Below are 16341 nucleotides of genomic sequence, written 5' to 3'. Positions count from 1 at the left end.
GTAAGGATTGGGCTGCACAGCATACAGAAGAACAAAGGGGGGAGGCATCAGGTACTCAGTGCAAGATTAGGGCAGTGGTTCCCAACCTGTGGCCTGTAGATCACCAGCAGTTTTTTATTGCTTCTTTTATCTCTTATGGAATTCAAATTCAAACACAATGTAATATATGTACAACATATAAGAAATAAAACAAGCAATAAAATACAACTGAAAAGATACAGCCTCTAGCACAGTGCGTTACAATTGCTGAAACAGGCAGACAAATAATTGCATGGTCTGTCAATTTTGGGAACCACTGCATTAGGGAACTAGGACCTTGGGTAGAACGTTGGCAGCCACAGCCTAAGAACAAAGTTGTTCTGCATTGTGGTACAATCTGCCACAGTATCCAAAAGAATTTGATTGTGCCATTTCTAAATGGGGAGTTATACAAACTCTGATTTTACATCAAAGGGGAGATTTTGATACTATTTGCTTAGAGCCCCTGCGTTACAGAGAAATTGACCGGATTTGCTGATCGAAACAATGTTCATGCAAGTGGAAACAAGAGGAAATACCGACGATAGAAGAATGGAGACTAAAAATGATAGACTATGCAGAACTGGACAAATTAACTGGGAAAATTAGATATACTAAAGATCAAAAGTTCATCGAAGACTGGGGGAAATTTGTGGATTATGTGAAAAATATATGTGGTGTGAACACAACGCTAGCGGGATTTAAAGAGGCACTGTAAAAAAAGAAAATAAGTATTGTTTATGAGAAATAATAGGAGTAAGGAGGAAAAATGGCAATACGAAAGAAGGGAATGTGTATTAAAGGTGTAACTACGGATGATTGTCAGAGACGTTGAAGGAAGTCAAAAATAACTATGATTTGTTGTATGTGGGATTGAACGAAGAATTGGAGGGAAATTTATAAAATGTATAATAATAAAAATTATTATTAAAAAAAAAAGAAAGAAACAATGTTCATGCAAACTGAAAAGTTGCTGCTTACTTTTTCTTCGCTAGTTTTTTAAAAAATAAAAACCGCAGCTAAAACTGCAAACAATACATTTCATATAAAAACCTCACCAAATAACAACTCCCAGCTTCTTTCCACCCCTCTGATGAATGTTAAAACCTTAACGCGAGCGTTAAAGAGATACATGCCAAATCTTGTTGCTGCTATAGGGAATTTCAGGGTGGTTGTTGTTTTTTAAAACAAAGAATCTTAATACAAGTAAATATGCATGGGTAGTACTGAGTAACGTTTTATTAAATGTTAAGGTACAACTTTAAAATATAGGGAAATTTGAAAAGGCAAATACTAGAGTTCAACCAAATTTTTGCAAGCTTCAATTTTTGTGTTTAAATGTGCCTACTTGATAGGGAGGATTTTAAAATCTGTGGAGCAGGTATGCATATCATGAAAAAGAATGAAAAACTCTGCACTGCTCAGAGAAAGCTATGCAGAAAACATCATCGTGTTGTTTTTCTTTTCTTTTTTTAAGCTCTAGGAAGTTGTGCATTTCCTGCGCTAGTCCACAGGACTATCCAACCTACCAATTCTATTATTGTGGGGAAGCAGAGGGATGCTATTCTCATGCTGATGTGTGAGAAATGTTGTGCTCACGAGAAGTATGTCTAGCAGTTACTGGGGTAACAAGGCTTGCAACTGACAAGATTAAATCTTTAGGCAGGACATAAAGCTCCAGGATCGACTGAGACAATAATCTGTTCACTCCATGGTGAGTGTTCACAATCACCCTGTGGTGGATCCCTTGTGCTGCATCATGGTAGAAAAGGGTTCTAGCATTACACTGAGTCTCCAGCCACCACGTTTTGTTTTTTTAATCGCTATTTGATTTTAATGAGAGTCTGGTGGCCATGGAGGTGGTCTCATGCCAGAGCCTTTTATGCAGCTCATGTCCCAAGGGCTTCCATAGTAAGGGAGGCTAAATATATACATAAATCACCACAGTATCGAATTAATCCACACCTAGAATTTCTGTCTGTGGTTGAAAACCCTCTTGCAATTAATAAGAGTTCTCTACTTGGTTTAAAATAGCAGCAGGCCAAAAGATAAGCAGTGATGCCAGTGTCAAACAGAGAAATTATCTTAATGCAACAGGTCCCAGCACAGTTCTAGTCATAAGCAACTAGGTGTGCACAACATCCAGAGTCCTGAAGGGATATACATGTTCCCAAACCTATCAAAAGGCAAGTTTTAAATTTGTCATTCAGAAATATGAACTCTGCTAAAGATCAGATAAAACACTTTCCCTCCCAAGTGCGTTCTCTATTGCAGCAGGAAAATGAAAGGACTGCCACATAGAAATCACAACAAGAAGCAAAAGCAAGTGCTCTCAGTGGTTTGTTCAGGAGTTAAGGCTGCCACCCTAACCCCACAATGTTGTTGGCAGGGGGAGAGGCCAGGGTGGCACATACTTGTGTCTGCTGGTTGGATCTACCACGAAGATGCCTGGGCAAGGGGTTATGTGGGGCATTTCAGGGCACCACAGATTATGGACTGATGGAATCCAAATCCCCTTGGATCCCCCAAGGGCCCAATCCTGTGCCAGCCCTGGAGCTGGAGCAGCAGTAAGCCAGAGGAGGAAATACTCCTTTCCCTGTGTCCAGCAGCAGCAGGTAGGGCTGAAGATGCAGCAGTGAATCTGCTGCTTCCTACCTTCCCAGTCCTGGTAAGTGCCTTACAGACTTTGAACAGAGCAATTTGCCAAAAAGAGAATCTATAATTAATCTCTCTTTTCACGAGGACAGATATTCTATAACTGCTATTTGAATGAAGTGTTCCTCAAACGATTCCCTTTCTTTTTAGCTCTAAAGTAGACAAATTCCAAGCTGCTAAAGGATGAACAGGATATTAAAATGAAGACAGGGGATTTTTAATCATACTCATCCATGTTAAAAGGGGTACTATACTTTACATGTCATTCACATAGCATCCGTGGTTGCCTAATGTCACTTGCCTTTAGTGGCATCATTTATTCATTTATTTTAAAAACTAATATCCTGTCCAGGTTTTTTTTGTGTGTGTGTAAAACACCCAAGACGGCTGAGCATAACAAAAATGAAAAATCACCACGATTTAAAACAATGTAAGAGAATCCAAACATGAACAGTGAGTAAAATCAACAGCAGAAAAAGAACCAGGCACCACACTATTTTGCCCTGCCCATAGGATGCAATTTCTGTTCTTCTAAAATCAAGAGCAAAAACAAAAGCCCCAATGAGTTTGATCACATGAGGCTGATTCCCACTTCTGAGTCAAACCACTGGTCTGTCTATCCTAGTACTTCAGCGGCATTCAAGGTTTTGGACAAGAGACCCTCACCAACGTTGCTACCCGAGTTTCTTTCAACTACATATGCCACTGATTGAACCGGGGATCTTCTGCTAGCAAAATCCTGCCATAAAAGCTATATCCCTCCCATAAAAGGCTTGCTGGCATTCAGCAATAATCCACAGATTAGCAAGAAAGCAGTTGGAACAGTTGGAAACGATACAGAGAATATGCCAAGTCAGAGTTTGAAAAGCATGACAGCCCCTTTGCCAACAGCAATCAAGCAAGAATATTTCCAAGACACCCAAAATGAGTACATTAAAATGCCTCGCTCTCAAGCAGTACAGAGCCCTGCTAATCACTGGGTGACTTGCTAGACAGGAACTTGAAGCAACACAGTCCCTTGCGAGAGTCCTCAACACCACAAGGCCCTTTCTCTAAGCATACAAATCAAGATATAATTTCTACACTCAAAGAAAAAGAGGGTTGTAGCCAATTAAGTTCTACTCAGGGTAGACCCATTACATTAATGAAAGTAAGTTAGCCATGTCTATTAACTTCAATGGGTCAGTTCTGAGTAGGACTAGCCTGGGATACAACCCACAGTACTTTCACATGAAAAATTGCCATGTTTGGGTAAAAAAAATGGGGGCAATCCATATGGTATTTTGGGTGCAGCTGCTGTCACAAAGTTGCTTGTGTCTGGCAGGCTCTCCTGCCCCAGATAATATTTTGTATTTATATCCTGTTGTTAAGGCAGACCAGCCTTTGCCAACCTGCTGCCCTCCAGAAATTTTGGACTACAGCTCTTATCATCGCTAGTCAGCACAAAACATCTGGAAAGTATCTGGCTAGTGAAGGCTGGATCAGACCATGTAGATACTTCCCACACTAAAGTTAGGTAGCATGGGAAATGCCCCTGTGATCTAGTACAACATGGGAACTAGCTTTAGAGAGGCAGTGTTATGGCAGCAACTACACTGAAAAGGCTATACATCTGTTGGCCCTAGCTCACACTATATTCTGGCATCATGGTGGTGGAAAAGCTAACCACATACTGCTTTCCTAAGCATGTTACTCCACCATATAGGAAGAAACTGTTAACTCACATGTACTAGCCTCTATTTTGTTGTGTGCACAAAACTGGAAACTGCACATACACTGTCTTTTAAAACCTGTACCTGTGTTACTACATGTACATGCCATTTCCAATTTGTGAACACATTATGCAGTTATTGCACGTGACAATTTACAGAGACTTTATATGATTTTTTCCGACATCAAATTGCTATGCATTTAGGACATTTCTTGCACTAAAAGGAGTCACTGAACATATTATTAACCCTAGGGCACCATTTATGCAAAGTGTTCTACTACGGAGATATGACCCCACTCAGTTGAAAATGACATTAATCTGTTGCCTTGAGCTAGTTAGAGAAGGGGGGGGGGGAATCTAGTAACTAATACAGTAATGATAATCCCAAACAACAAAATAAAAATAAGAACCACCAAAAGGAGTGTTCTATTAATAGGAGCTTATGTTAACGTGACTTGCTGAATTCCCTTTAGGCCTTTCTAAATACATACCCAAATATGTTTGTTGTTGTTTTTAAAAAGTCTTATGGTACAAAAGTTGAATTTTCAGTTAATACCTGTACAATAATCCTGTAGAAAGATGGAAGAAGATTTGAATGTTTCTTACCCATCAAATGCTTTAGGTAATTTTCAAACAAGGCAACCAATGTGAAAATTAGGGCAAGGGTGTTAATATGACAAACAACGTTCATAAAAAAATAATACTCTGCTCACGTCTATCTTGTCTTTTAGCAGAATTACTCAATAGCTGTATCTATACTGCACTTTAAAAAGCAAATAATATGCAGAGGTACAATCCTGATTAGACAACTTTGTGAATTAGGAATCTCTTAGGTCGTAATCACCAACCAAGTAATACATTTTTAAAATTAGGAATATTGTTATGAAGCCACAGTTTATTCGTCTGCTCCTTCTCTGTATGAATGCATAATCCAATCTTCAAGGCACTATGACAGTGCAAGTCTTACAGAGCAATCCTAAATATGCTTACTCAGAAGTTTAAATGAGTTCAATACTACTTATTTTATGGTAAGCCTTATTGGAACTGGAGGCTTAGATCTACAAGTAGATCCCAAGTGTCTCCATTTTAAGAAAAAGGTTGTAAAGTGAGGACTTCTGAAACAAAAAATCTTGTAATAAGGCTTGTATAAGGATGCACTGCGAAATCAATAAGAAACAAAACTGGAAAGATTATACTATACTGAACAACTATTAACATTATTTATGTTTGCAAAAGTTCCTGAATGATTTTCTTTTAACAAATTATATTTTGTGTGCCATACTCTTCATGCAACACAGGAAGGAAAATTCATTTGGTAAATCTTTAAATCAATCAAGACTTAAATCATCCAGTTCAGCATCGCATTACAGTTACAAATTTAAGTGGTGAAACATGAAAGGCACTGAATAACAATTTCAAGACAACAGCTGGGAATTTTTAAGGAGGTTCTTAAGAATTTTGAGACTGGGAACATTGCACATATTTCATATGATGCACTTGTATCCATTCATGCAAAAACTGGATCTCAAACTTAGCGGCATTCAAAAATATTGTGAAGAAAACAGTGATAAATATGAACTTTCTCAATCAGCTCACTCTAAATAAATAAAGGAAACATGAATCTTTTTTCACAGACTCACCTCATCCAGAAATCTTAACTGAATCTGGCACTTAACTAGGAATTCATGAGCTCTGACAACACTTGCAACAGATAAAGATTCCATCCTCAGATATGCATAATAGAAGTTCTAGGTGCTTATTTAAACTGTACTAATTTTTAATCATGATGCCAACCTCATCCTCAAGGAAAGCTTCAGTATCACACAGAATCCCTGAAATTTACCAGTAGTTGAAACAGAAAGTGGTGAAACAATTTATTGCAAGAACTTTAAAACTAACAGACTCTAGTCATACTTTCCTTTGTGCTTCAAATCTCTTAATTCATGAAGCTGCCTTTCCAAGATTTATATTATGATTAACACATTGCTGAGGTTAAATAAATTGACAGATGTCATAGAAGTTTATTTCCCTTATTTATTATCTAAGATTACCCAAGTCCTTATTCCCAGCTGTTTTAATCCTTAGATTTTATCACCTTTGAATTTTCAAAGGTTTGTAATACAAGGTTCATATAAAGACCAACTGATTTAATGACAAAGAAATTTTAGTAAAGTTATTAGCTGTAGTCCTGCAGTCTGCTACCTAAACAAAAATACCACTGGTATCAGTGAGATTTGCCAGAAACTGCATACAGGATTTCAACCATGCTCTACTACTGGGGGAAATAGTTTAGTTGTGCCCTGGTGCTTCTGTTCATGCAGTGAAACTTTTTTTAAAAAAAACTTGACCTCCATACTGTGAAAATTCCTCTCAGTTTCAAAGCATGGAGGGCTGCTATTTGAGAAACACACGTCTAAAGCTCCCTTAGGCGCATTGAATTGGTTGTGCAGCTCTTTAGATCCTGTGTTTTCAAACTGTCTAAATAGGCCTGTGAGGGATCCGTAAAACAAAAAAATGATCGCTGCTTGACATAAAGTGGAGATTATTCCTGAGGTGGACTCAAAGCCAATTTGATCAATGCCAAAAATATTGAGACCTGATTTGACAGATTCAAGGAAATGACACGTAAGAGGATCCTGCATGGTAAATTGGCACTCTCACAATAGTTCAAGAGAGCAAAAAGTTTTTTGAGAGAGGCTTCCCTTCCCATGGTGTACACACACATTTTTCTTTTCTCTCACTGCTGCCACCGGTCAAACAAGTCTGTAAGCTCCTGAAACAACACAAAAAGGTGTTTGCCAGGGATGAATTGTGATGGGTTTATGCACACCGTTAGCAGTGATTCATCATTCTAACAACTTCCGCTCTTGGGAGCGAATCTGGAGTTACGACCCCCAGCCTAAAGCAGGCACCACAGAGGAGCTGTTTGTGTATCTGATAAGCAGTCAACATGCAGGAGTGCTCTGGTGGTGTTTCCTGATTGGCAGGGGGTTGGACTCGATGGCCCTTGTGGTCTCTTCCAACTCTATGATTCTATGATTCTATGCTCCTGCATGTTGTTCTTCAAAATTAAACTCCATTAAAGAACTCCATTAAACTCCATTAAAGAACTCCATTAAAGAAATGTTAAGTTCCTAAGGGGGTGGGGAAGCAACTGTGTGCCAACATTCTAATTTTTGTGTTCCACTATTTAACTACTCCCCCAGCTCTCTAAATCTGCTTCTTGACAAGTCATATATAACACAGCATAGCACCTCTAAGAAAACAAACACAATCAGAGAATTTTGCAATAGTAGATGATTTACACAAAGTACCTATTCGTTAAATGGAAAACTGAGATGTGAACCAAAACAATCCTGAAAGCGTCAAAATAAGGACTTGGGATTGCTCTTTCTTCTGCGTCCAGTCCATGTCACCTGAACTCAGTGGTGTCAACTGAAGATGCAAAAATAAATTCTGCACCACGGCATTTTGTGCATCTGTAAAAGTGGAATGTTGAATTGTAACTTCTGCAACACTTTCTCTTGGTTGCACCTGCGGGGCAGCCTCGTGGAATCCTGACATTACGTGGAGCTGCAACTACTCATTAAGATTCTAACAACGAGTGCCACCTACATACTTGTTGTCCTTTGGATTCCTTCATCTCAGTCCAGTGATTTAGTTCCTCTTCGCCAGAACTGTTCAAACCTAAAGAAATCCAGCCTATCATTTCCTTTCGTTTCATGCTGCGTTTATTGTACACAGACAATATGAGTGTAACGTCAGAAAGCTGAAACAGTGCCACCTGGAAAATAAAGGTCTCTTTGTAGACTGGATTCGGTTGCCCTCTTCGGATAGATGTCTTGCATTTGGACATCTCTTGGCCCATAGAATTCAGCAACGTCAGCTTAACAAACGTATCTACAAAATAAACAATGTCATGCATAAGATGCTTTAGACAAAGGATTTCTCCTACGAAAATACACCAGTCTATCTTTAAGGTTATGGCGTATACCATGTTGGATTTTGAGTAGTTGACTAAACTTAAGCCATGTTTAAAAAAGGAAGTAAACATTGACGTTCAACTTTTACTTAATTGCATTATCCTTACTTAACAAGTTTACTTAAAGGTATACCTCATAATCCTTCTATCCATTCACCCCCTGCTCACTTGCATAAAGCAGACATGTGTAGCATTAACACTCAGCAAGCTACAACTGGCCACAACACTGTAAAGCATTTCAGAGTTTTCAGATAATGTAAACAGGTGGATAAAAAGAGAAATGAAATAAACAAATAATTTACAAGTAAAAATATATGTATGAGGTGGAGTGCAGTGATGACGTCATGGGTGCTCAGAATGAAATGTTTACTAGGGAAAAATTCTCTGCATGGATGTGGTTCAAGGGTTGTCAGTTTTTTCTTTCATTTGTGAATATTTAAAATGCCAAAAAACAAAATGCATTGACAAGCTGATGTTTACTCATCTGAGTAATGCTCTCTCTTCATGTCTAATTTTTAATTTTCAATGTGTTGTTTTGTTAAATTATTTGGGCACAGTTGCTTTATAGTGCTTTTAAGAAGTACTATGCTATAACAATAGCTCAGATATTCTGGCCACGATCCAAAATCCTATCTGCACAGGGTGATATATTCCAATGTTGATAGAAGAGAACAGGAAAGCCTCTATCTGTGCACCAGAGCTACTGAATCGTGGACATGAATTCATTAATACAACATTTGACACCAAAAACTATCAGTTTCATTATAGTGTTTTCCACTTTGTCTGGGAAAATACACTCACGGCCACTGAATGCAGCATGCTGAATCCCTATCTGTATTTCACGGTATTTAGAAACAGACAGTTTTTGTGTCTTCTTTTTTGGCTTACCCGTTAGACTTCACATTTTAATTTTCAGATCTTTGAAATACCATCATCCAGTCAGAGATTTGGTCTATCTCCATTATAAGAGTGAAATAGTTAATTAAGGTAAATTGTCAGAAACCAACATGGTGGCGAGTGGTGGAGAGCTTTGCTGCTGGCAACTTTCTTTTGCATGAAAAGGACAACATCCAATTAGTCTCTACAGGAACTCACCTCGTATTATATAAACCTGTCCACCTATCAAGTGTTTTAGACAACAGAACAGTCCGTCTGACAACAGGGGGTGGAAAGCAGTAAAAGAAATAATGACCAGATGTCAATAGTTGGGTGAGAGAGGATCAAAGGTTAAAGTTTAAGAGGAAACACTATTCACTAGAGTGGAAGAAAATGAAACCTTAACAAATCCGTTTAGAGAGAGGGACCAAACAAAAGGATTGGCAGGTACAATTGAATGAAATGAATTCTGTAAGGTCACTGTGTAATCTTTAACAGGGGAAAAAATTACACCGTTTCAAGTAATGGGATATTTTAGTTTTAATTTCTATTGTGTTTCTAACACAGAACACACAGATTCATGCAAAAGATTACGCTACAAAACTACAGAAATCATAGTGTCACCTTTACCGGACCATCCTCTTTTTCATGCAAACTCCAGCTTTTTGAGTAAGAGTCAGTTCAATGACCTCAAACTAGTGGAGCCTCATTTGAGGTCAATGGGATTACAAAAGGGTAAGCGGTCACTGAATTGAATCCTGTATATATTACAAACAATCAGGTGAAAGCTAATTGGATTAAACATTAGTTTGATCAATACACTGGTTGTTGGGTGTTTTGTTTTTTTAAAAAACAACAACCACAAGACTAATTTGTACATTTAATGCTATTTTACATCATCATTCATCTGAAATAAATTATTACACCAAAGTGCAAAATCATGTGATCACAGACCATCTAAAGCTTAATGGCTGCTTCAATGCACCCATAAAGCTCTCCTGTAAGTATAGGCTTTCTACTCAAACTACAGTGTCAGGGAAGCCTAAGTGAAAAACACAGTGGAGATTAGTGCCTAGATCTGTTCCCAACACTGCAATGAACAGACAGAAAAATTTGGTGTGTGGATCACAACACCTGCATGTGCAAGGAGATTCTGGATCAGGGCACCATATTCCTAAACTCATGACTGTAATATGGGTCCATTTCAAACAAAATGGAAGAAGATACAGTGGTACCTCGGGTTAAGAACTTAATTTGTTCTAGAGGTCTTTTCTTAACCTGAAACTGTTCTTAACCTGAGGTACCACTTTAGCTAATGGGGCCTCCTGCTGCCGCCACCACACGATTTCTATTCTCATCCTGAAGCAAAGTTCTTAACCCGAGGTACTATTTCTGGGTTAGCGGAGTCTGTAACCTGAAGCATCTGTAACCCGAGGTACCACTGTATAGGGCAGAACACGTATAACTTTTTTCTTGTCTTGAATGTTCAAGACTGTTAAAAATGGTGTTTTTTTTTAAATAATGCTTGCAGCAACCCAAACGGATAGAAGTGTATACAATTATGAATGGCATGAAAGAAGTGGATAGAGAAAAGTTTTTCTTCCTCTCTCATAACACTAGAACTCAAGGACATTAAGCCAAATGCTGGAAGATTCAGGACAGATAAAAGAAAGTATTTCTTCACACAGCACATAGTTAAACTATGGAACTCACTCCCCCAGCAGCAGAGATAGCCACCAACCTAGATAGCTTTAAAAGAGGATTAGACAAATTCACGGAGGAGAGGGCAATTGATGGCTATTAGCCACAACGACTATCTCCATGGCAGTAATACTTCTGAGTACCAGTTGCTGGAAACAGCAGGAGGGGAGATTGCTGTTGCACTCAGGTCCTGCTCGCAGGCTTCCAACAGACATCTGGCTGGCCACTGTGCGAACAGGATGTTGGACTAGATGGGCTATTGGCCTGATCCAGCAAGCTCTTCTTATGTTCTTACGACTTAACATTTTGGTAGCAATGGTTGTTGAGTATCGTACCTAGTTTGTCTTTTCTCCTCCCTAGGTTCCGACTACCACTGTGGTTTTCTACCGCTTGCTTTTTTCTTTACTGATTTATATATGCGTGGCTCCCAGGGGCTAAATTTGGGTGCTAGCACAATGTACATCTGATTCCTGGGCCCGCTTGCACATTCTGGTTCCAACAAGTGAACAAAAGGAACTCAATTATGCCCAGTTCAAACACATTCCTAGCTCCATCTGAGGCTACGGGGTGGAGCAGTCTAGCGGGGGCAGGAAAGGAAGAATTCACAGTGGAAGAACAGAGCCTTGACAGTCTTGTGATGACTAGGTTGGTATGTGGGTGCCAGACCACTGCAGGGAAGATATGTGGAAGTTCCAAGACATCCTTTTCATCTATTGTTGGGGGCATGCCAGGGGCATGGGAGATCATGTGGATCCAATGTCTCTTTCATTCTTCCCTGACATGCCCCCTTTCCCTTACCAACACAGCAGAAACACTGGATGCAGAAGAGACTTCCAGTTACAGAAGTTCCCTCTGGGGTAGATCTTCTCTGCCTGCAGATATCCCTCTCCACCCATGGAGTGGGAGGTCTGCAATTTCTTAGGATTGCACCCTTATTTGCCCAGTTTATCCATAACAGCAAGCCAAACCATGGCTCAGCATGACTGTTCAAGTGCACGGGTACTCACAGCAGAAATCACAGCCACTTTGCTCCTTCCTGGTCTTGCTACTGCTGTCCAACCCAATGCTACCCCATGGTTTGGCTTAGCATTATGTCTGAACTCAGGTTTGTTGTTTGAGTACCGCATACAAAGAAGAAGCAGGAAGCCAAGAACAAACCGTATGACTGTCTTCCTATCTGTCTATCTCTAGAGTGTGCAACATTTCTTCATATCTGGTATCAGGAATAAATATAATATAAATCATATTATACTACGAGAATATAAAATCTAAATTATACATGTCGGTATCAGTTAAACTCTCACAGACTGATAAACTCTTACAAGAGGATCCTTAACCGCAGTAGCATCAACACATTTACATAAACATTCATTGGCACACACTTTTAAAATACATTATAACTTTTTATATTGGCTCTGTGATGTGAGGCATTAATAGTTTAGCAATTAATCATTATGATAAAGGCAATTTATTAGTCAGCCAGTCATGAAAAATTAAAAGGATCTTGTCAAATCACAACTAATATTTTGAATTTTAGATTTCTGCCATTTCCCCAATGACTGGAAATATAAAACATGAAACAGATTAACTGATGATTGCAGTATTTCAGTTTGACTGGATAAAGCTAAATGATAGGATTGAAGTCCCCACCAGTGAAATCCCCCCAAGTGCAGAAGTATTAGGATAAAAAAAATATATTCCACTCACTGGGTGGTCTGTTTGCTGCCAGGTTTTTGAAGTGGCTGCCTTTTATCACTTCTGCTGCTAGTCTTCCAGTTGTGGCATTATAAAGCAGTCCAATGAGGATTTCTGGAGCTGAGCCATGTGCCAGAGACTGACAGGAGGAGGTACTTTCACTGCAGGACATTTCTGACATGCTCATTTGGGAGTCGCAGCCCTAGAAGCAAAAGCAAAGCGTTTGCAAGCATTTTATGCAGCCAAGATACTGAAGAACCCATGCCCAGTATTTCTATCTCCCTAGATTTTGACTCTAACTTGATCTTAACAGCACATGACAGCTTAATGAAAATAAAAAATGGGGGTGTGGATCTGAAAGAACAATACATATAAGAGTGAAATATAACCTTCCTCAAAATATAAAGAAGGCCACCTTCTATGCCAACAGAACCAGTATCACAAATAGGAATAACAAGTTCTCAAAGTGCTGGAAAATGCTCAGTTTTGCACTTCGAACAGAGCTACATGTGATAAACTATGGGTCAGGAGGGAAAATCCATGCACAGAAAGGTTTTCACTACCCTCTTGGTCTAAGAATGAATTCCCATGCTCAACGCCTGCAGAGAGACACACAGTGTCCCTGCACCATTCATACAACATTAAACCAAGGACCAGCCCCGATCACTTTCTACCAGAGAGATCAATGTCAGGAAGCTGTTTCCTCTATCTTTCTATAACAGCTGTAGGAGAATGCAGCAAGGCAAGATTCCAGGGGGCCCCAATGTTCAGAGCAAAGCCGAGGCAAAATATCAAGCTGTGAAATTCGATGCTCAATTCACCCAACCCAGAAAACAATTAAATCTCATCACATACATTCTAAGCCAGGATTACATTACCATCCCAGCCCAAAGAACCGGAATTACCTTGCCTTAAGTCAGAAACGCAGTATGATAAATCTGGTTGCTGGAAATCAAAGGTATGTTTCTGCAGGTTTCCCATAACTGCAGGCAAGGGTCTATCAGCGACACTCAGTGTGGTGCAAAGCCAAGTGCAACCTTCTACAAATCAGTTGGGTGCAACAAAGCAGCAAGCAATTCAAATGACTCGGCAAGATACCGGCAAATGTTCTCCAATAACCCCACATTGTGTAAACGAAATATCGCTGCAAGCACAAATCTAACACTCAAGGAAGCAAGCACAGACACAAATGTAAAATTATGTTTTTGAAATGTGTATGTAGGTGTATTGCATCTCAACTGAAGAGACAACTCTCCACCAGGGACCTGCCTTTTCAAAACCCTGCTTCGTGTTCTTATAAATTAGGAATCTTTTCCAGAAAGCAATTGTAAGCATGTGTTTGCTGCTAAGAAGAAGAAGAAGAAGAAGAAGAAGAAGAAGAAGAAGAAGAAGAAGAAGAAGAATAGTAGTAGTAGTAGTAGTAGTAGTAGTAGTTTGGATTTAATATCCCACTTTATCACTACCTGAAGGATTCTCAAAGCGGCTAACATTCTCCTTTCCCTTCCTCCCCCACAACAAACACTGTGAGGTGAGTGGGGCTGAGAGACTTCACAGAAGTGTGACTAGCCCAAGGTGACCCAGCAGCTGCATGTGGAGGGACGGAGACGCGAACCTGGTTCACCAGATTACGAATCTACTGCTCTTAACCACTACACCACACTGGCTACTCAAAATGGCTGCCCTGTATTTGCCTTTGTTTGGGACAGTAAATAATGTAGTGGACAGTAAACAATGTAGCCAGGATGTAAGATATCAGATGTTGGTCCATCTTTGCTATGTGGTAGACATTTGTAGGCACCTCTTCTGGCAGCAACCACATCCCATGCATGAAAACTAGGAAATCTGAGACCTCTCTTCCCACTTGGATTTCTCTCCTAACAGACACCTCTGCTTTTGAGGAAAGTTCACTAAACAACTCTTTTTCAATCAATAGTAAGGGCCCTGGAGACCTGCAACTCCTGTTAAGCTGGACCTCTGACAAGAAGGCTAAGGTAGTTATAGCCTGACCTCCATCTCCTTGTGCCTTCTCTTGGCTACCAAGAAACACACCTGTGTCCCATGTAAATATACTTTCTTATTTCTCACTTCATTCCAGATGCCACTTTTGTCTTCTACACTCTGTCACCTCTACTTCAGGTGCAACTGGGTATCAGAGGATGTGTGAAGCAGATGTTCTCTTCCAGGGTTAATACCAAGGTGAGGGCAACTACCAAGATAGCAAGAATCTATTTGGACCAGATTGTTCAAGGATCTTTTCTACTTTTTGGAAACGTCAGCATGGGGCTTCTTGGTGACTCAGGATATCCTCTTTTCAACACTGGTGCGAGGCTTTAATGGGGTGGAGAAGTGCTACAATGAGGTGTCTTCCTGCCTTCTCAGGAATCAGGTATCAAGTGAATGTGCCTCAAGCTAGGATTGTCTTATATGCAACTATCATCTCTGGTACACATTTAGAACATCTCCATTTTTTCCAGTGGAAGAAGTAGGCATGCACAATATGTTAAAGAATCTACTAGCCATTCTTTCTTGGTAGGGGTTGTATTTTCTTTCCACCTCTGACCTAACAAAGTCCGGGCAGCTGTAGTCACATACATAAATAGTCTCTTCTGGTCATTTGGAATCTTTGCACCTAGGATTACTAAAAGAAAAGCTTCTGGCTTCTTAGAAAAGGTTATCTTGAATAGGAATGTTCCTGTTTTTGCACTGAAAGGGTAACTTACTTTATTTCTACAATTCTACATGCTTCCCAGGTTGACTCATGGTTAGAGACAGAAAAGCAAGCTGCTAAATTAAGATTAAAGGTCTCCTGTCTCATACCGGAGCAAGAGCCAGATACCGAGTCAAACTAAGAGTGAAGCCCATTCCCCCTGTCCCTGGAGGGAATTTGCAAGGGTGATTTACCCTCTGTTATCCTTGTTTTTCATTTGCTGGCGATCCCCCGCTGTTGTGGGGGCTGCGTCCATTAAGGCTGGTGGGACCGAAAGCCCCATTGGACCATATTTGTAATCAGAATATTTGTGATTATTATTTTAATCACAGTATAGCTTCTATTTAAGATGAGGGGGTGAGATCTAGTTTGAATAAAATTTAGAGCCAAGCTCTTTTATTGATTTATGAAAAATCTTGCCATTCTAGTGGTACAGTAAAAGACACATGCCATTCTAGTGGTACAGTAAAAATGATAAAAGAGACTGTTGTTTTATTAAGGGAACAATCCAAACTCCTGGAGGGTACAACTGGAAATCATGACAATCAGAGCAGAAGGTGGGTGGCACAAAAATACCATTCTGGACCAGCTCCAGGTTGACACAGCAGAGAGACCTGGATTGGGCCTGTCAATGGACTGGCTTAGGATCAGTGGTTCCTTTGCCAACCCAAAACTCTCCACTCCTCACCCCTAAAAAGCCTTGTTTGTGAGGCACACACAAGCTGCAGCTGACACTGACACTGCCAGTGGTAGCTTCCACATGCCTATAGTTCAGTCACATGCAGTTGGAAGCCTCGTCTGAATTCACTCCAGTGCAGGGGATTGCTCTGCTCATCTACAATCCTATATCCATTTATCTAGGAGAAAGCCACACAGAACTCATTGGTTCTTAATTCTTCATAGACCATGGATAGGTAAACTAAGGCCTCGGGGCTGGATCCGGCCCAATTGCCTTCTCAATCCAGCCTGTGGTCCAGGAATCAGTGTGTTTTTACA

At 39.9% G+C, this 16341-nt stretch overlaps 1 protein-coding gene and 1 long non-coding RNA gene across 6 annotated transcripts in view; one reads left to right on the top strand and one right to left on the bottom strand.

The window, feature by feature from the left end:
* Nucleotides 1–16341, top strand: part of LOC307212094 — a 317636-nt gene that overhangs the window by 298035 nt on the left and 3260 nt on the right. The gene's annotated exons all lie outside the window — the stretch shown is intronic.
* The window catches only part of SYT14 (synaptotagmin 14), a 73715-nt gene continuing 64872 nt past the window's right edge, over nt 7499–16341 (bottom strand). For 3 of the 5 annotated variants that reach the window (XM_079968636.1, XM_079968640.1, XM_079968637.1), the window contains 2 exons: nt 12651–12840; nt 7499–8284 (listed from right to left, as the gene is read on the bottom strand). In XM_079968636.1, the coding sequence (XP_079824762.1) occupies nt 7971–8284; nt 12651–12840 (504 nt within the window). In that variant the 3' untranslated portion in view covers nt 7499–7970. Of the gene's footprint in view, nt 8285–9461; nt 9519–12650; nt 12841–16341 lie in introns of all 5 variants that reach the window. The other 2 variants (XM_079968638.1, XM_079968639.1) reach the window with 1 other exon arrangement.

This window comes from Podarcis cretensis (genome assembly GCF_951804945.1).
Source record: "Podarcis cretensis genome assembly, chromosome: 3".
NCBI lineage: Eukaryota > Metazoa > Chordata > Lepidosauria > Squamata > Lacertidae > Podarcis > Podarcis cretensis.
Note: the sequence above shows the minus strand (reverse complement) of the source record. Positions and strands in the feature narration are given on the sequence as shown.